Source organism: Ctenopharyngodon idella, chromosome 23, assembly GCF_019924925.1.
Source record: "Ctenopharyngodon idella isolate HZGC_01 chromosome 23, HZGC01, whole genome shotgun sequence".
NCBI lineage: Eukaryota > Metazoa > Chordata > Actinopteri > Cypriniformes > Xenocyprididae > Ctenopharyngodon > Ctenopharyngodon idella.
The window spans coordinates 25,389,608-25,415,131 of NC_067242.1; the positions used below are offsets into that span (position 1 = coordinate 25,389,608).

Here is a 25,524-nt window from a genome sequence, read left to right on the forward strand (position 1 = left end):
ATACAGTAAGATTCAGATAAAAATACAGTCTCAAAACACTGCTTCATGAAGCTTCGAAGCGTCACGAATCTTTTTGTTTCGAATCAGAGGTTCGGAGTGTGAATCAAACTGCCAAAGTCACGTGAACCATTGAAATTTCAAAACACTTATGATGTAACGAAGCCTCGTTTACTGAAATCACTTGACTTTCACTCTCCCAACCTCTGATTCGAAACAAAAGATTCGCGAAGCAGTGTTTTGAGATTGCCCATCACTAGATATTGTTGAATAAAGTTGTTATTCAGTTTTTTTGGTGCATAAAAAAACTTCTTCATTTTTGGGTGAACTAACCCTTTAAGGTAACAACTGCATAGATTACAATTTTACAATGTATTTGAAACTTGGTTATTATGGTAAATGTTTGTAAAAGGCACACAGTAGATTAAAAGGGTTGCGTCAGCTCAAGTATTAAGTATGCAGTATGCAGTAATTCCTTCGTCCTCCTCACTGAGTAGAGTTAACCAACACTCTATATGAATGAAGAGACTCTTGTTAGCAATATTGTTTCCACACAAAATCTATGGAATGCTGTCTGTGACAATGAGACTTCCCGTCAGCGAATGGACGCCACATTCCTCTGTCACTTTCATTTTTATGAGATTTCATTTGGCTAGCTGAATTTAATCTTGATAGCATCTGAATGCTATGCATAGCTTTAGCATTCGTGTCGTGACCACAGCCGTCACCGTACATTAGAATTGTTTGCCTGTGCATGTTTTATACATAGTTGTTGTTTTTATCATGACCAGATTATTTGGTTATTGCAATGACTGATTGCAATGATGCAGTTTCACTCTTTCCTGTTTGTGTTAACTTATAGCAAGACTGCATAATGAATGAATGAACTACTGAGTCTGAGGGAATAAATACTTTGCCCTTTGTATCTCATGTCACTTAATTTACCCTGATCTTTGACTGTGATTTTGCCGATTCATTTTATAGAGATTTTGGTTTAGGGATTGGTTTAGGGGTCATGCTTGAACTGATTTTAGGCACTACTAACACTTTAGGGTTAGGGTTGTGGGTAGTCTTAGCCTTATAATGCAAGTCCATGCTGTTCATGGTGCATACAGGACACCAAAAAGGCAACAGCTAGCTGTAAACACCAGTTCCAATCTGATTGTCTAGTTGGGTGCAACAGTCTACCTAGAAAAAAAAAAAAAAAAAAAAAAAAAGTGTTTAAAAGATTCTGGGCTGGACCAATGAGTGATTAGGGAAGAAATAATTAGTGGATTTGTTAAAGTTTGCCAGGTCTTCTTCTGTCTAAGTGTCTGGTTTCAGACAAAATAAGCTGCAAAGTGGACCAGACGTTTGCACAAAAGTCTTAGGGGTTAAGGTTAGAACTGTTTGTTTGACAGAAATGTTGTTCCAGTACCAACAAAAGATGCTGATCCAAAAACATGTCACAATCATCTATTGCAGATAACCAGAATTTCACAAAATATACCACGCTGGGTACAGCTGACTCCAGTTCAGCCAGTGTTGGATGGTGTGGTGTAGTGTTTGTAAGCTCTCAGTATTTATGTCTTCTCAGGACACATTAATAGCTGCATCCCATCGCTTGAATCATGTTCCACCTGAACTCAAGAGTCATGTGATGAGTTGGTGTCAAATCAGCCAATGCCTGAATAGGCTACCCACACGTCATGTATGTTTTTTTTTTATCCTGTGATTTTGCAGACCAACATTGATTTGCTCTTTTGATGGGTGTATTGACAGAGCAAGGGCTTCACTACCGGTATTGATTTCATGTGATTGGCCCCTGGGCTGGTTGGAAGGGGTCAGAATATGAGGTTGTGAACCCTGGACTGATCCATTAACTGTAAAAGGGGGAGAGTCACAGTTCATTAATGACAGAACCGTGAGGGTTGATCTATTTGTCTTTTTATAGATCAGACCATGTTTTTCAGTACAACGAGACTGGGGATAACTGTTTAGTTTCTTTACTTGGTTGTTCTTGTTGCCTGTTATATCACATCCAAGAAGGTTGCAACACTTTGAGGTATGTTTCAATGTTTGTGTTGGTTCTCGCAGTGCCCAGAGGAAACACTGTACCCAATGGAGGTATTTTTATTTTTTTGAGTGTACAAGAACGATGTGTTTCTCTAGCTTGTTTATACAGCACTACAAAATGAGGCCCTGGTGTTCCATTGGGAGTTTGGCCCAACTGACCCGCGCAACATGAGTGTGTATGTAGCCCTGACCTGCCCAGAGATCCTTCATGTGTGGCTTCATCAATCCGCTCCACATCTTCATGTAATCTTCCCCATCTATGCTTTAAATTTCATGTTGCTGCAGCCTTTTATTGCAATCCAGCATAAATGTTATGCAGAGCCAAGAATAACCTAACACAGTTGTCGGTCTCTGGTGCATTGCTCTGGTTTAACTCGCTCAGGCTTGACCTAGTATCCCAAAGCCTCTCTAAAAAACCTCTCCATGGTAGTGCATGTCCACTGAACCTGTCCTTCTAAACTGCTTCTATTCAGCACTCCCGCTTTCATTTAGCTTCAGACTCTGATGTGGTTCTGGCTGCCAACTCCTTCAGTCTGATTGACAGTTGGCATTTGGATGTTATTAAAATTGCATGTGTGGAACCAATCTGCTGACAGTTGGATTCCTTTTGTGGTTGGTGCTTTTCTGAGCCAAGATCTGCAGAATTCAGCCAGATTCACCTTGGCCCTATTTTGCTACTTCGGATATCACAGATCTAATGTTTACAGTATCATAACACATCTGTCAGATGTGTAGATTTCCCTTGATCATGCCGATTTGCTTCCATGTGTTTCTTAGAAGCAACATACTTACAATTCATAAGAGATAACGGAACTAGATTTATACACTTGTAAGTGGTTGTTGCCATACAATGTTAAAGTGCAAATGATAGGGCAGGAGTGTAAAAATCCTGTTCCTGGAGGGTCACTGTTCTGTAGAAATTTGCTTCAATCCTAATTAAACACACCTGAACTAGCTAATCAAGGTCCTCAGACTTACTAGAGGCAAGTGTGTTGGGGTAAGTTGGTGCTAAACTCTAGAGCAGTGTCTTCCTCGGGACTCCCCACCACTAGACATTTTGTCTTCCTTATTGGACACACCCAATTCAACCCTCTGTCCGAAATCACCCCCTATCCCCTTAAATAGGGCACTATTTGAGGGAACAGCCATTTTTAGTGCTGTCCGAAACCTTAGCGGACATTATCGAGTGCACTCATTCATTGAGTGGACAACTGATGGCTAGAGAATACCCATAATGCACTGTGAGAGTTGCGTGGCGAATGGATTCCTGTCTCGCCAGAAGATGGCGCCAGCAGCTGAATCATCCATCTATCCATTCATTTTACAAACCTCTCATCCGCGGCGTACAGCGTAATATATGCAGGTATAAATTAATTTTTAATTGATTATTAAATTGTTTATCTAAGGTTTTTACATAATTTCAATGACAGAATTCAAGATTCAAGAATCAAGATCTTACTATTGGAGCTACCAGTTTGTTAAGTCTTGCAGTCTCTACTGATGAGCTGATGAGCTGAATCAGGTGTGCTAAATGAGGGAGACATAAAAAATATGCAGCGGTGGTGGGTCCGCAAGACTGGTTTTAGAAGCACTACTCTAGAGGGACGTTAGCAATCCAGGAACAGGATTAGACACCTTGTGCTAGGATGTCCTGAGTGGTTGTTAGTGCACAGTTAGAATATTCTGAGTATTTGCTGAGGAGTTGCTAGGTGGTTTCAGTGGTGTTTTGGGTGGTTGATAGGTTGCTGTTTGCTGGCCCAAGTCAATTCCCCCAGTTCTCCGCCAAGAAATGAATTGGCACCCTCCTTCTAAATATTTTTTTGTCTGGGATTTTTTCACAGGTTTTTTGCCTGTATAAAGACAAATACCCTAAGTGTTTGTTCAAGTCCTAACCGTAAGTATGAGCACTAATGATTCAGTGGGTTTCCACCCAAACGTAAAGCAAATATTTTCAAAGTTCACAAATGAACAAAACAAAACAAACAAACAAACAAAAACAAACAAATGAAAATGTGAATTAGGTGCGTTTCCATCAAGTTGTTCGAGCGGATGACGGTGGTATTGGTAACCTAGTAACCAACAGTAAATAAGTTTGCTACGTCAGAATTTATTTGGCAAATGCGTTTCCATCTCTCATTATTCACATTAACTCTTTTTCGCAGTCAAAAACCACCTCAAGCGATCTTAATTTTCTTTTCTTTGCAAATTAAGAGATTTTTTTCCCCCCGAAATTTGGCATTACCATCACTCTTTTTGATGCGATATTTCAAAATGCGCAAAAAAAACAGGGTGATGGAAACAAAGCTATACTGATGCTTGCTAGGGCTGCACGATATATCGATTTAGCATTGAAATTGCGATGTGCGCATCTGCGATAGTCACATTGCAGGATGTGCAAAGTAAAGTATAGGGATCGTTAATCCATACGGACCAGACACCCCGGTTCAAAACGCACGTGATTCTCAGATTAAATAGAAAGTTTGGCCGTCATACAATTAATGTTTATCATTTGAACTTGTTTTAGGTCATTTAAGTTTAAACATACAAGGGATTTTAAACCATTTAAGCACACGAAGACGTGAAAGAGAACTCAATTCTGAATGTGCGGCTGTTTTATGTACACACACACACAGAGCACGTGAACACAACAAAGGCCGTTCTCTTCTGCATCTATTTGTGCCTGAATGGACATATACCTGCAAAGAAAACTTAAAAAAAATGCACATAAAAGATCGAGTATCCCTGTAAACACTGTTGCTTATGGCTTAGGTGAACTAAAGAAATAAAACCGGATGTGTAACAGTATTTTGGATCCGCGCATTCGGTCTTAAAGTGACAGCAGCCTAATATTCCTGCTGCTTTCTGTGTCATGAATGTTAATCAAACAACAAAAGACAAAGAGAAAAATCACTTTTGTAGTTTTAACACAGTTTAATTATATTAATTTATACTATGCAGTGTTATTTTACATTTGATTATTCAATTTCTGTACCTGAATACTGTTAGACTTACCTGGAAAAATATAAATCACTATTTATTTCATTTGTATATTTGTTGTATTATATTTATATCTATGCTTGTAATTTGTTATCATTATTTTCTATGCATATTTACTCACCTACAAAATCACCCCAATTATCCTAGAATGAAAAATTCTTTCCAAATAGAGCTATTTAGGTCATCTGGTGAACATTTTTTTTTTTTTCATATCGCAATATATATTGCAGAAAAACAAAATATCACAATGTCAGTTTTTTTTTCCAGTATCGTGCATGCCTAATGCTTGCTTTGCCAAGCATTAGAAAGTCAATAATAAAATTGCCCCAAGTAGTGCATATTGTACACAATTCAGCCAACTCCGTACTGAAAGCATATTCACACTTGCTAGTCTCGCGACATGTTCTATGACATGCAAATGTCGTTTTGCTTCAACCTCATTCTTCTCTTTCTGCAATGCGTGAGAGTATTGCAGTGTTTTTTTTAAAGCAGTAGGGAATTTAGAGTTCCTCGGGATACGATTTGTCTTTTGCAGTCCTGTCTCCCCCATCCAGGGGTTAAGCCTGCTGCGGCAGTGCTACCTGACTCAGCACTGCAAGAAGACGAACAGATGGAGCGATCGAGTCGAAGAAGAGGGAGAGACTGATTACTCTTAAATACTGAGCACCAGAGGGATACAAACCTCCTTGTTGGTCTCATCACCTTCCTCTCTTTGGATCATTGTAGCAGAACTTGCGGACGTCTGGGTGGATTTCTTGTTTTGGTGTTCGTATGCATTATTAATCCAGCACTAATGAGCTGTGGAAAGGATGCGTTTAGCTGATGGAGTGCCTGCTGGGCACACAGATGGGCTCAAACGCAACGCTCTCACTTCCTCACACCCCCCATCACCTTTGTGCCAGGAGCAGGCTCCAAGGGACCAACCGGAGAGTCCAGCAATACAAGATACTAGGGCACAGGTGGGCTTGGGGGTGCCATCTTTATCAGGACTAATGACATGGCTCATCTAAGAGTTCTGGACTGCATGATCAGCCACAAATGGAGTCGGATATGTGACCTTTACTGTGCTTTTAACAGTCAGGTCTGTGCAACCTTTCTCCATGCATGAAATACATTTTAGTGTGCATGTCTTTTTAAAATGCACAGTATCTCCAGTCAAAGAGTCACATTGTTCTACAGATATTCATAGTTCCTTCTGACCCTGGCAGCCCTCTCTGTCTTATCTCATGGAAATGCTTGTCTGATACCAAGAATAACTTAGTGTATTCCTGCAGCGTGGGAATGCAGAACTGGTTACATGGAGTTGTCTGATTTCACAGAGCACTCGTGACTGTTTTGTAGATCCAGTTTTTATTTTCAATTCAGGTAAATGTCTAGATAATGTGCACTTAGTAGAACTGGCTCGATGGCTAGAAAAAACAAATGATGAAACTTATGAAACAAAAATTTTGACTGAAATATTAGGGCTGTCAATAAATTAAAATGACTTATTATCAGTGTGATTATATTTTTCAGTTACAGATTATTTAGAAAACTAAATATTCTGCATAAAGTAGTGCTGTCAAAAGTACCGAACGCGATACCAAGTCGGTACTGAAATTTTAAAAATGTGTCGCTTTGAGCACTGTTGAGCGGATTCGTAAACACCTCTGATTGGCCATTGTGTTCATGTGCTCATCAGATATGTCTGTGATTGGCTACAACAATCAACGCTTCAAAAACATGTTGTAAATAGACATCAATATTGCTTTTCACCGAGCGCATGCACAGATACACATGGAAGCATGCTTTTAATGTGCTTTTAAGCAGGCATCTATCAGCAGACCATCTGCTGATAGACGCCTGTTTTCAAACGCTCCCGCTTTCAAATTCAAACACTTTCGTGTGCTTTCAAACGTTCCCGTTTTGATCATTGTAGCCAATCACAGACATATCTGATGAGCCTTTAAACACAATGCCCAATCAGAGGTGGTTACGAATCCGCTCAACAGTGCTTAAAGCGTCACGTTTTTAAAATTTCAGTCTTGGTACCGAAGTTGGTACTTTTGACAACACTAGTATAAAGAGCATACTGTTTTAGAATTTTCCATAAATGAGAGTCAGAGCATATGCACAATGTTGTTGACTTAATAATGTTCATTTGAATGCTATTTAATATAATATGAGTTATAAGGAGCACATTTAAAGTTTGATCTTGATGAAGAGGTACTTGAGGAAAAGGTTTTAACCTATTGGGTTGATGCATATTAAACTAAAAGACTAATGAATATGCAAAATACGTCTGCACATCATATAACAGAACCTTATTAGCATTAGCTTCTTAATGTAAAGTGTGACATTTTCTTTAGTCCTTACATGCTATGCGTCTTCTGAAAGTGAAAGCAGATGAGTATAAAACTACTCCTTTAACACTTATTATCTTAGTAACTATAATCGACAACAATGCTTTTTTACTCTCCGAAATAGCAGCACATTGTCATTTAGTACTAAAATATGAAAAATAATGGTTGGTATTGTAGTTTTATTTTGATACCTTCTTTGATACTGGCAAACTGCAAAACCCAGCACATAGCTGGTGCAAGCTTTCTTGTGTGTGTGTGTGTGTGTGTGTGTGTGTGTGTGCATACATCTCTGGCTTCTTTTCAAAGTTCATTTGGCACGCAGCTCATAGAAAGACAAGTGAGAGACTGTAATCATTGTCCAGCTCTGTCTTTCTGTGTGATCGGAGTTGCGGGTCGTGCTGTGTCGGCTCTAACTCAGCAGTGCCTACTTGCTTCGCCCCTTGAACTAATTTAATTTTAGCTCTGCTGAAACTGTTTGCAAGCATGTAGGACTGACGGGCCTCTGTTTGGAGCCATGAACACAGTCTTTGTGCTAAGGCTGCAGTATGATATTCAGTATTCACACTCCAGCACCTGGTCATCGGATGGAAAAAATGACCGCCCCACGCTGGGCAAATCCTTAACCTTCCAGAAGGGCCAAAATCTGTTAGAAGAGCGTCCCGTTGTGTTGTTTTTTGTCTTAACTCAGTTCATTGTGGTTAAATGAGCATGTCTGCTAGTCTCATCATTACGACGACCGATCACATCCCTCATAAAGCGTATTAATAATTCATAGCAGCCCAGCAGTGAAGATCCCAATTATATAGGTCTTTGGGAGCATCTGTGGAGGCCCAGGGGACTCTAATTGGCCCACCTGCTCCGCTGAGGGTGAGGGGCCCCGCTCTTTGTGTAACTGTGGCCCCAGCTCACGCTCGCATCACACCCGCCCTGACAATACACCCCGAAGAAACGTATAGAGCATGGGAAGGGCTGTGAACAGGATCTGAAGGGAATTAAAGCATTAGAGAAAGACTCCAGACTGAGCTGGTTTACTTTCACTGGGGCTGTGTGTCTGTTCTAATGATACTGCCTGTGGGCTTCACCTTCTGTCCTTTTGAGATCACTCTTGCATAGCCTCATGCTTCAGGCCCATTCACGGACCGTCCGATGCATATTGCACACAGTACTGGGAGCAACTAACTAAGAATAGTGACGCTACTAACTTTTCTCAGTAGAGTGACTGTAGTTTGTACATGGCTCTTTGTATAACATTGTATTGTACTCAGCTTTTTAGTCAAGTCAGGGTTAAATGCTAAGGATTTTTTCGGGCCAGTGGTTCAAATTTTTACTTGCCCTGCCAAAAAAAGAGTAATAAATACATAAATTAAAATAGTTGTTGTTTTCATTGTGTTTGACCCATGCAACCTTCATGAATAAGGTTATGACACCAAATTTCAGATACCAGTGAAATTTCTCGATTCTAGTTTTCATACCACAACTACTAGCCTAACTAATATAACTCTCAAATATAAATAAAGACAAATAATTTTTCTTTGTCCTTTGTTGTTTGATTAACATTAATGACACTGACAGCAGCAAGAATATGTAAAGGGTTAGTTCACCCAAAAATGAAAGTTCTGTCATCATTTACTCACACATCACACATCAGTTGTGGTAAACGGAAGCCTAAGCATGTTTGCTTGACATGCGAGAACCAATGAGTTTCATTCTCATGTATTACGCAGCACATTTGAGCTTCTGCAAGAACCAATGAGGTTTGTTCTCATGCGTCAAGCAAGTATGGTTGAGCTTCTGTTTATGTTCGCTGATTAAAGCTGTCCGTAACTTTTTTTGGTTAAAAATTATCAAAAATCAATTTTTCAGAATGTACATAACCAGCCAGTGTTCAAAACTATCTCCTTACCTTAGCCCGATTCACAACGGTAAGCTTGTAATAATGTTTTATAATTTGGGTGGTACTGGTGGGTTTCCGCGGGAAATTTGAGCATGTCGCCGTTTGTCTCTGCGCCATTGCGTCACATCTGTAAACGAGTCCCAGCTAGTAGGCTATATCGCATGTGAGAAGGATCATTCACAGCCTTTTCTCACAGCAGCTGCAAAAAATAATCATTTTGATGGCGGATTGTATGGTATGACTAACTTTGGCAGCGCGATTTACTGTAATGCATTTTTTCCCTCAGTCAGAACAAAAGTAGCAGACATGTTACTTACTTGTTCAGATGACATTTTCTGTTGAAAATTCTTATGTTGGTCATACTTCCAAGACTACAATCTGTGATTCCTAAGTACAGTATCCACACCAGTGTGGTGATTGACAGCAAACATTAGATTCATCCGCGCTGAGGAGTCGCACCGAGGCACAATGCGCGTAAAAATAATAATTCCGCAAACAACTGCAATTGCAGGTTTCAAACAGAGATGGCGACAAAGAGGCAAAACTACGGATTAAAGCTTTAATGTTTATATGTGAATAAAAGCCTAAATTCAATCTGTTCGTCATACAAAGTGATTGTGACTCTTCAGAAAATGTGTACTAAACCGCTCAATACATATGGATGAGTTTTATCATCTTTTTGCAGCATCAAAGTAGTAGTTGCTAGGGCTGGGACAATACATCCATTCTTGATTTGCGATACAATTAATCTGGATCGATTCTGATATTTTTTGAATGTATCATGATTCTCTCTCAATTCGATTCTGAGCTTAGTTTTTAACAGCAGATGGCGCTCTAGGCTAGTTTTTAACCACACACTCAAATGCTCACGAAGAAGACTGCTGGACAGCACTTGTGGGTTCGGCTAAATCATGTAAGTGGTTAAATAAACTTGCACCTCGGCTCAGAATACTTTTATGACGCAAGATTAATGTAAACACAGCCCACTGCGAACACCCTTGTAATTCGCTTCAACCTTTTTGAACTTTATCCACCTTATTCCTGACTAGCCTACTGCGTTTCGAATTATGGGTTGTGCTTCCAGTTTGGGGAACTTCCATTTAAAAAGACTGAAACGAATCGTTTCAAATCATAAGGTTGCCCTACAAATAAAGCTTATCTGTCAGTTTGACTGAATGAGCTGTCCATTTTTCTTTCATGTTTTATTTTCAGACATCATGAGAATAATGTAACGCTTGGTATTTTAACGTAACATGTTATAACAAGAATATCTATGGCAAGAGCTCTTTTCAGTCGCTGCTTTCTATCCTCGTGATTATTCTTTTGTCCCTTTGCATACCGCTGTACTAATATGAAAAAGGACAACATACTGCACATTTGTGGTCTGTTCTCCTGATATAATTTACGATATATCCCATTAATAATTCACTGGAATGCACGAAGAATCTCTCGTTTTTCTCCTCGAAGCCTCACGTCTCTTTCCAGGTTTGTTTTCACAGGTAAATACAATTTATTATCTGTAAAAATGATGGAAATCAATAACATTGTATAGCCTTCTGTATTCTACTTATGAAGAAAGTGTAAAACTCTCGCAGTTCATAAAGCTTACGTTATACGTCCTACGCCTTCCCTGTTCAACTTCTGGAAAAAGTGTAACTGACGTGATGCCAGTTTACACTTTCTTCGTAACTTGAATTTGGAAGGCGGTCTGGCAGAAGCTAGATATTTTACTTCATAACTTGTTAAATATGGATTTTTTTTTTTTTTACACAAATGCATCATTTCACTTCAGAAGGCCTTTATTAACCCCTCCGGAGCAGTGTGGAGTATGGTAATGATGGATGGATGTGGATAGAAGCATTGTCTTCTGCTCATACTCGTTTGGTAATGCTTACTGTCATTATAAAGCTCGGATGCGTCAGGATATTTATTAATATTTCTCCAATTGTGTTCATCAGAAAGAAGAAAGTCACCTAGGATGACTTGAGGGTGAGTAAAGCTTGGGGTAATTTTCATTTGAAAGTGAGCTAATCCTTTACCGACATAGTATGTAAAATGGGTAGTATGTCTGAATGAATAGTATTCATTAAACAGTGGGTGAAAAGTACCCGGATCCTACTACTTCCGGTAAGATTCTGAAGTGCTCATCTGATGGACACTTTAGTATCTCAAGAAGCCATGGAAGAGGAGTTGTGAATGGCTGTGAAGTGCACAGCTGACTCTGTAAGTCACATGACTGTGATAACATTGTCAATGTAGTACATCCGAATTGCATTCATACTGTTCTACACACATTCATACTATATAGTCGCAATGTTTGTTCCTCTTGCAATGTATATCTTCTCGTTCAGTATGAAATTGCAGACAACAACAGCAAAAACTGTGAATGGCTATGTGAGACTAACTCTTACAAGGCCCCATCACATGATCTGTGATAGGAAAACCGGAAAAGCCCGCTAGCAGTGTCCACTTAGAGCGAACTGATAGAAATCTGTGTAAGGAAGAGACATGAGAGGGATTACGATATCAAAGGCAGATTGTGCATGGATAACTCAACATTTTCTGACATAATTTCACTCCACCCACTCCCGAGAGAGAGTTCACAATCCGTTTGTTTCACCCTGATGCCTGGGAAGAGTGATAGCGAGAGAAGTGCCTCTGCTGCTGTGATGTGCCCTGTGCTCTGGTTTATAAAGAGGAATTCAAGACCACACAATTATCTCCATTGATACGAGAAAGGGAATCATAAAACCTCCAGATCAGCTGCAGTGGAGAAGCGCAGCTTTTGGCTAAGACACATTGGTTTGGTTGCCAGTATTTGGCACTGTACAGAGGTCACTCTATATCTGACTCATTTGCACAGGCCTGTGGGACCCGCTGCTTTATGTGTCACTTCCTGCATAAGGGTTCGAGAACCACAACTATCTGTGTGTGTGTGCAGTGCAACTGATGTAATGCAGCAGTTGAGTATGTGTGTGCTTAATATGTGTAAAGAAACTGCTCAACTACCTGTTATATACAGAGAAATAAGATTGGTTATTTGAATAAACATGCTAAGATCTACTAATTTATCTGTATAGTACTACCAAGGAAGCATTCACAAAGCAATGTGCACCAACTGGATGTCATTTAGTTTCGCTGAGAGTTGTGTATCTAAGGTGACATGAGCTATGTTGTCTGTTGGCAGTGCAACAAGGTTGAGCAGTTGAGTTTAACTTTATACAAATGAGTAGTGGTGACTGATACACTATATTGCCAAAAGTTTTGGGATGCCTGCCTTTACGTGCACATGAACTTTAATGACATCCCATTCTTAATCTGTAGGGTTTAATATGGAGTTGGCCCACCCTTTGCAGCTATTACAGCTTCAACTCTTCTGGGAAGGCTTTCCACAGGGTTTAGGAGTGTGTTTATTGGAATTTTTGACCATTCTTCTAGAAGCGCATTTGTGAGGTCAGGCAGTGATGTTAGACAAGAAGGCCTGGCTCGCAGTCTCTGCTCTAATTCATTCCAAAAGGTGTTCTATCGGGTTGAGGTCAGGACTCTGTGCAGGCCAGTCAGGTTCCTCCACACCAGACTCACTCATTCATGTCTTTATGGACCTTGCTCTGTGCACTGGTTCGCAGTCATGTTGGAACAGGAAGGGGCCATCCCCAAACTGTTCCCACAAAGTTGGGAGCATGAAATTGTCCAAAATGTCTTGGTATGCTGAAGCATTAAGAGTTCCTTTCACTGGAACTAAGGGGCCAAGCCCAACCCCTGGAAAAACAACCCCACACCATAATCCCACCTCCACCAAACTTTACACTTGGCACAATGCAGTTAGGCAAGTACCGTTCTCCTGGCAACCGCCAAACCCAGACTCAATCATTGGATTGCCAGACAGAGAAGCGTGATTCGTCACTCCAGAGAACACGTCTTCACTGCTCTAGAGTCCAGTGGCGGCGTGCTTTACACCACTGCATCCGACGCTTTGCATTGCACTTGACGTAAGGCTTGGATGCAGCTGCTCGGCCATGGAAACCCATTCCATGAAGCTCTCTACACACTGTTCTTGAGCTAATCTGAAGGCCACACAAAGTTTGGAGGTCTGTAGCTATTGAATCTGCAGAAAGTTGGCGACTTCTGCGCACTGTGCGCCTCAGCATGCGCTGACCCCGCTCTGTGATTTTACGTGGTCTACCACTTCGTGGCTGAGTTGCTGTTGTTCCCAATTGCTTCCACTTTGTTATGAAACCACTAACAGTTGACCGTGGAATATTTAGTAGTGAGGAAATTTCACAAATGGAGGCAACCTATCACGGTACCACGCTTGAATTCACTGAGCTCCTGAGAGCGACCCATTCTTTCACAAATGTTTGTAGAAGCAGTCTGCATGCCTAGGTGCTTGATTTTATACACCTGTGGCCATGGAAGTGATTGGAACACCTGAATTCAATGATTTTGAGGGTTGTCCCAATACTTATGGCAATATAGTGTATATCGGCTGATATTTGGCATTTTTTTTAAATTATCGCAATAGTGATACGTTTTTCTATTTGGCCGATAAATGTCGTAAGTGGGACTGTTCCCCCCCCCCCCCCCAATAGAATAAAATAGTAATCCAGTGTTTGTTTTTGAGCCCACTGACTTTCATTGCATAATCCTTTAGTAAGCCTTTTAGTGGAAAGAAAACTGATTTGTTCAAAGTAGAAAGACATGTTTGAACAACAGTACTTCCTATTAGGACATCCAGCAGTTGGCGCTCCCACTGTAACTTATTATATAGTGGCTAGGTGACATCTGATTCATGTTTTCTGTATAGACGAGTCTGTGCAGTTAATTGGTTCTGATGCTTGTACTCACTTTGACACTACACAGCAAAGTACATTACCATATGCAGTGAAAATCAATGTGTGCTAATGCAGCACAAATATTCTTTCCATATTTTGTGCCAATACTATTTTTCACAACATGAAACTACTGCCTCCAAAATACCTTCTATAAACACTTACAAAACCGTACTGTGGTGGTACCATGGTACAGTGATGGTATCAGGTACTATGCCATTAGGGATGCGCTATAAAATCATACATTGCATCACGCTTGATGCAGTTATGATCTGCTGATATATTCCCATAATTATTTACATGTTTAATAGTTTTTACCTCATATATACTTCAAAGAATACCTGGGTACATGTCCAATTGTGGCACTGGTGTAACAGTGTAAAAAAAAAAAAAAACTCTTTCTTGTTCAAACATGTAAGTGACGTTAATGGTGGAGATGCACTTGTTTTCTGTCACTCAGGAGTGTGTGTTCCTCTGCTGTGTGCTGTTATCCAGGGTTTAACACGCTCTGAATGTGAAACAGGAGAGAGAGAGTATGTGAGACGTCTCCTGTGAAACGACACAGGTCTTTTGGTGCAATGCAGGCAGGAGGAGGCGGAGCTAGAGGAGGCATCAGAGGGGCAGGTTCAGGGTGGGAGGGGTTGTTTTATGACTGTGTTCCTCAAACCCCGCCCCCACCCACTTACGAAATACAAATCACACACACATGCATTTATATATACCAGATCGCTCTCTCTTAACGTACACATTACAACCACAGGTCAAAGAGGATGCGGTTACCATGGCAACAGTGCACGGTAGTGTAGCATGCAGCATGAAGGCCAGAGATTCAGAGCGGCAGTGATGCATCGCGGTAACTCCACCCACTCCACCTGCAGTGGAGGGAAACCACACGGCAGAACGCATATATACTACAGCCATACACAGTTTGGATTTGATTTCAATTTAATAAAAATTATTGTAGCAGTACCATGAAGCAGGGATGCTATTTTTATGATATAAAGCGTGACACTGCCATGACATACACCATGGTGCTGTAAGGAAACAGATTTTAAAGTTAACACTGTAAAGTCAACACATTGAATAAATGGGCCTACCAATCTCTGTAAAATGGGCCTACCAAATAAAATAATGATGCCATCTTTTTAAAGTCATTTTTACCCCCCTGTAATTTGGCTCCAAATCTCAGAAGAAAATTGTCATTTTGACCCTCCTCTACAAAATAGTGGATTACTCAATAAATACTCATCCATGACATTTAATATTTTGGCTTTCATTAGTATTTATGTTTGTCTTTCCCTTTGAGCCAGGGAAGTTTCTGAAATTTGGTTGATTTGAGATGAAATGACCCTATAGTTTTAAAGGGTTAGTTCACCTAAAAATGAAAATTCTGTCATTAATTACTCTCCCTCATGTTGTTCCACACCTGTAAGACCTTCGTTCATCTTCAGAACACAAATTAAGATATTTTTGATGAAATCTGAGAGGTATCTGACTCGTCCATAGACAGCAATATAATCAACAATTTCAAGGTCCAGAAAGGTACTAAAGACATCGTTAAAACAGTTGACGTGACTGCGGTGGTTCAACCTTAATGTTATGAAGCGACGAGAATACTTTCTGTGTGCAAAAACAAAACAAAAATAATGACTTTATTCAACAATCTCTTATATTTCCAGTCATTATCCTTACGCAGGTGACGCGGTAAGCACAGTGAAGGCTTCTGTGTTTTACGTTCGAATGCCCGCTCAGTATTGGCCAAAGCTAAACATGTGAGCAGCACGAAGCATGCATGTGATGCTGACGCAGAAACCGGCCAATAATGAGTCGGCGTTCTGACGTAGAACCTGGAAGCTCTGGACATAAACAATGTATGAGAATGACACAGAAGAGAAGATATTGTTGAATAAAATCATTATTTTTGTTTTGTTTTTGCACACAAAGTATTCTCGTTACTTCATAAAATTAAGGTTGAACCACTGCAGTCATGTTGTAGAGCTGCACGATTAATCGTAAAAAGATCGCAATCTCGATTCAAGCACCCACGCGATCCTACTTTATTAACAATTCTCCCGCGTAGGCCTGGGCGATAAAACGGTAAATGATAATAAAGATATTTATCGACGGTACGTCTTAATCAATAACGATAGAAAAAAATGTTCAATATAACTCTCGATGTAGTTTTACTTAAATGCATTAAAATGTAAACAGACATGAAGTTCGTTTTCATGAACAACTCTCAAGCTCGCTCCATCCCTGGATCACAAACAGACGCACTATGAGTGACACACAAAAAATGTTGCTGTGGAGTTCAGTTGTGCAATCGCCACGTGAAATCAAAACACACAAACACATGAAAATAAGTGCTGTACCTGCCGGTGACGAGAGATTGTAAATAAAAACGGACATGTCAGCTCGTTTGTGGCAGTTTCATGGTTTCCTTACGTCTTACAGTTGATCAAAGTTCGTCTTTAGAGAGCAGTTGTCATGTCGGTATTAACAGCTGCACAAACAGTGTTTTCAACCACACAGTACCTTTATTTCTGTTACAAATATTCAAATTATCACAGAAGTACTGTGATAAAAGTTTATAGTTCAGATGTAAATACTAATGTTTATGTTATCGATCAAAATAGAGCAAATCAGCTCCTGAAAGAAACTTGGCGCTGAAAATGACGCATTTATCGATATTATTGTTTCACCACCAGGTGGCGACAAGTGACTGTTAAAAAATGTATTTGACGTTGAATTTTCATTCAACAGATTCTTTCAAATACACTGATTCATCCAGTAATGAAACAAGAGAATTTATGAGCGAGTCATTGAATGATACATCCAAACTTTTTTCGTTTAGTTGTCATTCAGAATCGTGATCTGTTTAAAACAAAAGTTTCTCAATTTATCCAGAATTGTGCAAATGTAAGTTACTTTAACACTTATTTATTTAATCTTCATATAAAATATAAGAAAAGATTTGTTTACATTTTATTTATTTTGTTTTGTTTTAAAATTATTTGTTGTTTGCCTTTATTAAAAATGCATTGGTTAAATTCAAACATTTTTTTCCTACTGGTCTTTTTTTAAAAAAGGTTATTAATTTTTTCAATAATTATGGATACCGAACAATATGAAACATTATATCGTGATAAATTTTTTAGCTGTATCGCCCAGCCCTACTCCTGCGTCTATTAAACCTTTGACAAAATCATACCGGAACGTTCAAATCTGTGTTCGTGCTGCCAGAGCCAGAGAGAGCCGTTTTCAATCACACATTAGTTATTTCTGTGTTACAAATATTCACATTATCACAGAAGCACTGAGATATAAGTTTTAAGTTATTTAAACGCCGATGTCTAGGATAGCGATCAAAATAGAACAAGCTACCTTTTGAAATGAACTTGGCACGTCAAATAACGATTGTATCAATTACATCTAATTCCACTAGGTGGCGACAACTGACTGTTAAAAAATGTATTTGTTCATTCAAAAGATTTGTTCAAAAACACTGATTCATTCAGCAATGAAACAAGTATTTATTAAAGAGTCATTGAATTCATTCAAAACCATTTTTTAAAATAATTCATTCAAACATTTTCCAGCAATTAGAGTCCGCAATTTATATTTTGTCAGAACCTCTAGTAAGTTGCACGTTATTTTGTTTGCTTGTATATTCAGAATCGTGGGAGAATCGTGATCTCTATTTGAAACCAAAAAATCGTGATTCTCATTTTATCCAGAATCGTGCAGCTCTATCATGTTGACGGTTTTAACAATGTCTTTAGTACCTTTATCAAGTCATTTCCTTATCGGATTTCATCAAAAATATCTTAATTTGTGTTCCGAAGATGAACGAAGGTCTTACGGGTGTGGAATGACATGAGGCTGAGTAATTAATGACAGTATTTTCATTTTTGGGTGAACTAACCCTTTAAAGATGCAGTACGAGATTTGGGAAATGCTAACGTTAGCCTGTTAGCATCGAAAGCATGCCTGCAAATCACCGTCCAAAGCCACACCTCCTCCAAAACACATGAACGCACACACACACAGCTGCTCTTGGCAAAGCGTCACAAGAGACGGCATCAAACTACCTCATGTCTCAAAGCACTTAACCTTACAATAATAATGAACGTAAACAACTTAGAAAGCTTGAACCTGACTGCTGCAGATTCGTTTCAGTGTTGATACTGTTGACATGGATACGCGTAATTCCGAGTATGAGGAAGTGAACAGCTTCGGTTGGAACGTCACGTGTTGCCATCTCTTAATTATGGTAGTTATAGCATGAATGCAGCATAAGCTCATTGTTTTTGATTCAGTAGGAACTGTAAAAGGTGGTTGCTGTTTGAGAATGTCCTATTGCACCTTTAAGGTAATACCATGGTACTTTTTGTAAGGGAAACTCTCAGACAAGTCTACTTTGCTGTGATTGGGTGGCTCTTTTGCTCCCAGTGAATTTCTCTGCAATAAAGCTGCTGTTAATTTAACATGTGCTGTGCGCTTCAGTTTGTTCAACACATCAAAAGCGCGCACCATGCAAAATATGAAGCTGGTTTTGTTTCAAAAACACTCTTTATGGCTCATTGAAAATATATCAATTGCTTGGTGATCTTGTATTGATATATGACGGGTTGACAGCGTGTTTTTGGTTTCAGTGCAGTTAGCAGGCCTCATCCATATGTTAGTGAGTGATCTGCGCTGCTTTCATTTGAGAGAGCACATGCATGCCAGAGATGAGTTCTCAGAGCTAGAGTATTTCCTGTCTGTGAGCCGTTTGACCCTCCCTAAAACACACACACACACTCACACTGATACAAAGAACAGCACAGCGAAACAATGTAACAGAGTGAGATAGAGAGAGAAATGAAAGCTGATAGAGGAAGAAAGTATTATCAAAGAGGGAGATAACCATATAAAGATAGACAGATCGAATGTAGGAGTGTATAATAGCATCTTTATTGGGTCCAGCTGGACTGGGGTGTGGTCATCGGCCGAGAGACCCGCAGAGCTCAGAATGGAGCTACAGTCAGAGTTTCTGTTCCCGCTGCCAAACGGCCGTCGTAGACGAGTGTATGTGTGTGTGCACAGGAGGGCAAAAAATGCAATGGCATCTATTTACACAGAATAAGCCACCTGACTGTCCCATAATGCCATGCGGCACAATGGCGTCTGCACTAATGCCAGTACAGTCACGTCTGAACATGTCTCTCATAACGGTCGCTGCTGTGCTGGGAGTATTATGACATACTTTGGGCAGGCAGGTCAGCTGTCATGTGGCACGTCCTGTTGTGTTATTTGGCTGCCTTGGGCCTGCAGTGAGTCCCACCCTGCCTGCTGTGCTTCATTAAATTGCTACTTGAATGTTCATTGCTTCTAAACCTGCTGATCTTGCACTCTAACTGGCCTTTTTTGAGTTAATTAATTTGTTTAATTGGTTTTGGTCTTTATCTATTCATGTCTAATTTCCTGTTTTTTTTATGATATATAAGCTCTTTGTAGTTTGCTTTTGTCTGGCATTGTTATTCATTATAAAGCTTATCTATAGTTTATGCTTTTTTTGTTTTGTGAACTTCTTTTTGATGGATAGTTGAACTGAGGTAGCAAACAGGATGCAAAACTGCCTTTCAAATTTAAATTCAAAGAAATGAATATATTTGCAGTAACTAGAAAACTTTAACTAGAAAAGCAAGACAAACCTTGTTTTAAGGATTTGAAAAAGAAAAAAAAGTCTGAAGGGGTATAGCCCTTACATGCACTGATAATTATGAAAAGATTAACCTTTGTAGCCCAGCGTGGAAAAGCACTTCTTTTCCCAGAATGCATTATCTTTGTTGAATTTCTGTGTTTTCTGTAAAATTCTCTTCTTTTAATTCCAATTCAAATTCAGTGGTGGTTTATATAGTTTAAAATAGTATTATTTTTCCTTACTTCACTTCAGAAGACATTGATTTATCCCCTGGGGTAGTATGGATTACCATCATGATTGCTGTATGTGCTTTTCAGCTTTTCTTATTCACTTGAATTATATGGACTCACAGAGATAGATTATGTTTCTAAAAAAATTTGTTTGCTCGTCTAAAGAAAGAAAGGTATATTCATATGGGATGGCATGAGTGTGAGTAAATAATGAGAAAATGTTCATTTTTGGGTAGAGTATCCCTTTAAATTCTGAATTTTGCAATGTATATCCAGCTGTTTTTGGTTTATCATTTGTTTTTGTTCTTGGCCTTATGCCTCTTTTTATTTGACAAACTTAATAGAGAGCATCAGGAAATTATTTGTCAGGTGAGGGGAATTCAGGATTGAACCTGCATCATCCACATAAGCACAATGTTTTAATTTCTGAAGCACATCTGTGAACCACTGCGTCACGGCCATGTCAGGTTCTAAGATTGAATTGGACTTCACAAACATAACCACATCTTTCCCAAAAGTTAAGCTTTGTGGTTTATGTTGGAATGTATTAATGTTATGAGACCCATAGTTGCCTTTGGGTGGATTTCATTTCCTACCAACCAAATTTGTATCTGTTTTTGATCAGGTTAAAATCGTTAGTAGATTTGTTTATTCTTTAAAGAAAATTCGGTTACTTTTTTTTTATTTTATTTTTTTTTTTAAGGTGACTTAGTTACATTGTAATTACTCAAATAAGTACTGAGTAAAATTAATTAATTAACTGCATGAGAGTTATGGTTAGGGTTAGGGTTTGGTTTAGGATTAGTTACTTGTAATTATGCATAATTTACTGTTATTACTATAGTAAGTAAGTGCATGTGAACATCCTCTCCTCCGCTTTAATACCAGTTACAGCACGAAATAAACATAAATAAACATCTGAAAGTATGTTAAACGATACAGTACAACTTACTGAAATCTGTATCATGTCTCGTGTAATAGCTCAATCAGTGTTTCAACCTTGGAAAGACATCAGTAAAACAGCTTGTAAACAATGTCACGTAACGTCACATTTACCTCAGAAAAACCATATTCAGTGACCATAAACTCATTAGTCAGCTAGAAAAATGAACTGAGCAGCATTCTGATAAATATATGCACCGTTACATATTCGTTATAATTTTTAATGTTCTTCAATATTTAATGCATGTTTGAATAAATCAGCCACAATTTAAATGTTTATATTAAAAAAAAAATTGGAGTAGAAATTGGAGTAGAAATATGATTATGTAATTCTAAACTTTATTTATTATAAAAAACATTGAGTGTAATTTGTATATAAGTGTTTGTATATAAATAAGTTAATTTTAACCTTCAATATTATAGTAATATAGAACCAGCTGACTCCCATGTGTAGCTTACAGCATTAGTTGAGAGATTTTTTTTCCTCCAGAAAATTTGTCATGTATTGTATCTGATATACTTGCCTTGGCAAACATTACTAATGCGGTGTATCTTGGTGACTCCCCTTTAACGGATGGATGGCTCCCCCTCACAAGTATATGTCTGTACATTCCTCCCTTAATTCTTTCCTGAATTAGTGGTTTTAGAAGTGCTTATTGGGTGTATTGGGTCATCAGGGAGTAAGTAAAACTCAAGTGGCTTGGTCTGTGTGTGTATAAAGGCACCATTTGTATTATCTCATTCAAACAGAATTATTGTTCCTCATTTCCTGTTACTCTGATGTGGTCGGAACTGTGTGAAGAGTGTTTCCTAAAATCAACCTGGTGGTCTCATGACTTTTGAGCACCCTTAAAAGATTAGCTTGCATATTGTTCTTCCACCTGTGCAGTTACGTTTAGCTTTTCATCCTGGTCTGTTTATAAGCGGAATTACAGAACGGAAGTAATGACACGCATCAGGTGTGATGCAGGTGTGGGAATGTCTGTCCTCTTTTGTAGTGAAACTTTTCCTGACGGATCACTTTAAGCTTACAGTACACACACATATACACACACACATATCCAGTCACTACATTCCACTCTGCATATCTCACCAAGGGCCCCAACTGCTTTTAATCATGTGGGTCACGAGGCGGCCCAGCTGCTTTAGGTTTGGGTGGGACAGCGGAGGGAGGGGGGGGGACCCTAAACTCTAATAGCGAACATATTTCTCTAGGCCCGGCCCTCTTCTCCATATGACTTCACCCTCCGCTGAGACCAGGCCTGAGGACTATCAAGAAAGGGAGAGTTTGGCTCAAACAAGTCTGTTTTTTGCTCAGACCGCTCTCAGTGTTGACGTGAAGAACTCTTTAGGTCACTAAGGTGATGATGATATTTGACTGTTATGATAATGGGTGTCTTTTACATGTTGATCACTATGTCATTGTTTTCTTTCATCACTGCAAATAACATAACAATCCATAGATGTTGCCAATAATGTCGGAGAGTGTAATTTTCCGGGGTCTTAAACTCATCTTAGCAACAGAGTGGACAGCCCCTCTGCAAGAGATCTGCCTCTAGCAAACTACTCCTGCACGATGTGATAATGTGAAAAACGATAAATTAGGCATTGCCATTTTTTGTCAATTCCATTTCAGTACTCAGTAGGTCAATAAAACGTGTACTCTTGGGGATGTTCATATAATTGATTCCAGGCATCAGTGTGCACTTCCGAAGCCATAGTTTCACTTTAGTTCTCCAGTCTGGACCACATGCTGACCCAAAGCTAACCAATCAGAAGTCAAGATACTGCCAAAAATCAGAAAAACTTTTTTTAGTAATACAATCATTGGTTTCATTATATATTATTGCTGTCACTACTCAAGTATTCACTCCCATTCCTAAGATAAATCTCTTCAGTGTTAATGTAAAAGCTACCCACAATAAGAAACACATTTTGTCTGTAGCTTGGTCTCTGTTTTTGTTATGTTACGCACACACTGAAATGTCATTGGTCTGAAATTTCGCTCCACACAGCTGTATATAAAACATCATTTACTGATTGGTTTTGCTTTACCCCCACAATACATTTGTAAAATTACTTGCCACTGGAAACTTGCTGAGTCATGTTTGGTCAAGACTTGTTGTAACAGTCTGTTAAATGAGGCCCTTGAAGAGACCAGAATTCACATTCAAGTTCAAGCCCATAATGCCAATGTATGTGATGGAAGAACAGTCTTATGGCAATAGGCATGGATGACTGTCTTTAGCTACCTTTTGCACTGAAGCAGGACAAGCCTTCTGCTGAACAGGCTCCTCATTCCAACAATCATGTCATGGAGGGAGTTAGGCATATTGCCCATGATGGTCAGCAATTTGGACATCATTCTCCTCTCAGAAGCAAACTTGAGAGGTTCCAAATCCACTTCAATGACAAAACCTGTCTTCCTAATTAGTTTATTTAGCCAGTTGGCATCTCCAACTCTAATTCCAGTACCTCAGCACACTACAGCATAGATCAAGGGACTGGCAACAGACTGAATGCACACGCAAAGTATCTTGCAAAATACGTTGATGGATCTGAGCCTTCTCAAGAATAAGTCTGCTACTGCTCTTTTGTAGATTGTCATTGTAGATTTTTCTTTATTATGTAATTTCCTGAGTTGCTCGTACAGGACTCTAGAGTTGTTTTTCACAGTGTAAGCTTGGGCAGTGTTTTGCAGGTTACCTGGTTACTGTAGTTGAACCATTTGAGTCTTTGTGTTTGGCCTCTTTTGAGGGCTTATGTTACACATAGAGCAATATACTCTGTCTATCAGGATTTCATCATGGAACCCTCGGACAGATTCCAGTTCCTCTTAAAAGGCTTAAAGGATTGATTTATTTTTTTAAAGCCTCAAACTTTGGGGCACATGCTTGCTGCCAAGCTCAGGGGGAGGCTTGCGATGAGATTTTAAGGAGCTGAATTTTAGAGTGGAAGATTTGCTGCTATATGTCTGTCTTTATTCGGTTACTGTACCTTCGCTTTTACTACGTAGTTCAGACACAGATGTACAGCATGATCTGCACTTGCTGCCAACGAGGCATACTCCCTGCTCCCACAGACAGACTTTAGACATCAGGACAATGCATCACCATGGTCCTTGACCTGTGTCCATCTGTTCTCATTGGACAGTTTGTCCACAGCAGCTTGTCTCATCTTTGGACCTGTCTCAAATGATGTACTTGATGTGGACTTGTATTTTTAGAATTTAGAAGGGCGCTTAAGAGATCCCCCTTTTCGGCTGCTGTTCACCCTCGATTAGTCCTTTTGCCAAGCCTTCTCTGGTACAGATGCCCCAGGACTACTATCTGACAGCCTATCTGGCATGTCAACAAAAGTGTTGGCTCAGACGAGGATCAAAAGGCAGAGGGCAGCAATTGGGCCAGGTCGGTTGAGCATCTCCAATGTTTAACAAAGACCTAATCCCTAAAATCTGAGCTCTAACATCTTTTTATTTGCATTTAAACAAGACAATTATGTCTCTTAATGCACCTGTAATCTATTTAGACAGTACTTCATACCTTTTACTTTTTCTTGTCACATGAGTGTTTTACTTGCTTCTCCATCTTACCTTGTTCCACTAGCTGTATTTATCAAACTCCACATTGATTAAAAATACAGACCAACTGATCTGAGTGTGTCCACGATGGAAGCATGGGCTTTGCCCAGTGCCCACACTGATTCACTCTTGCCTGTGTCCAGATTAAAGGCTGATTCTTAATCAGTCACTCAAGCTTAACAAACCCCCCATCCAGCATGAGTGGCTGATGGTGGTCTTAGCTGGTGGGGCCATCTGGCCGTCAATCTGGGACTGCTCCTGAACCAAGAGTTGTCCTCTCCATGGTTAGTCTACCCAGAAAGAAGTCTATGATGACTCTCATAGGACAGACCAGAGAGTTTGTGCTTGTGTCAGCTGTCCCTATAATTAAAACAGCTAAATAAACAGTGTTTTATTAAAAATGTGCAAATGGAAAAAGGTGTCAATGCCATCTCAAAATGGCCAAATATTAGCTCACAAATTGGTCTGACCAATATATTGGTCTTTCATGTGCAGTCATTACAAAAAATCTGTTTTGTAATAGAATTCAAACCTCCTTGTTGTTTTCCGGCTGAATGTGTATGCCAAGCATCACTGACTGTTCTCTACTACATGACTGAAGGAGATTGATGATGTGTCTGTGGTGCCCAAAGAACTGGATTTAACAAGATCAGCTTGTGAGAGGTTGAGATCCTAAAGTAAGCTTTGTTGATGCTGGTCCCTACTGGGGATTGACTGATTGATTGATTCATCTGGCTTGATTAAGTCTTGGTTATCTCCAGACTGCCAAGTGTCAGGCAAAGTGCAGGTTTGCCATAAATAGATTATATATTTGACAGCAGTAGATGAATGAAATATTGATTAAATGTCAAAGCCAAGAAAATTAAGTTAGGTGGAAGCAATGCTTTTTCCACAAGCAAAAAACAGAAAATGAGAGAGAAACTTCCTTGCGACAGAGATTTTATCTTAAGTGTAATTGTACCCAGGTGAGTA

The 25,524-nt window shown here is 39.4% G+C and overlaps 1 protein-coding gene across 2 annotated transcripts in view; it reads left to right on the plus strand.

Moving 5' to 3' along the window:
* The window catches only part of LOC127506300 (rho GTPase-activating protein 21), a 121,056-nt gene that overhangs the window by 10,523 nt on the left and 85,009 nt on the right, over positions 1 to 25,524 (plus strand). Inside the window, exon 1 of one of the 2 annotated variants that reach the window (XM_051882647.1) lies at positions 5,648 to 6,130. The exons of the other annotated variant lie outside the window; for it this stretch is intronic. Within the exon in view, the coding sequence (XP_051738607.1) occupies positions 6,047 to 6,130 (84 nt within the window). The 5' untranslated portion in view covers positions 5,648 to 6,046. Of the gene's footprint in view, positions 1 to 5,647; positions 6,131 to 25,524 lie in introns of those variants that run through there. 2 annotated transcript variants of the gene reach the window in all.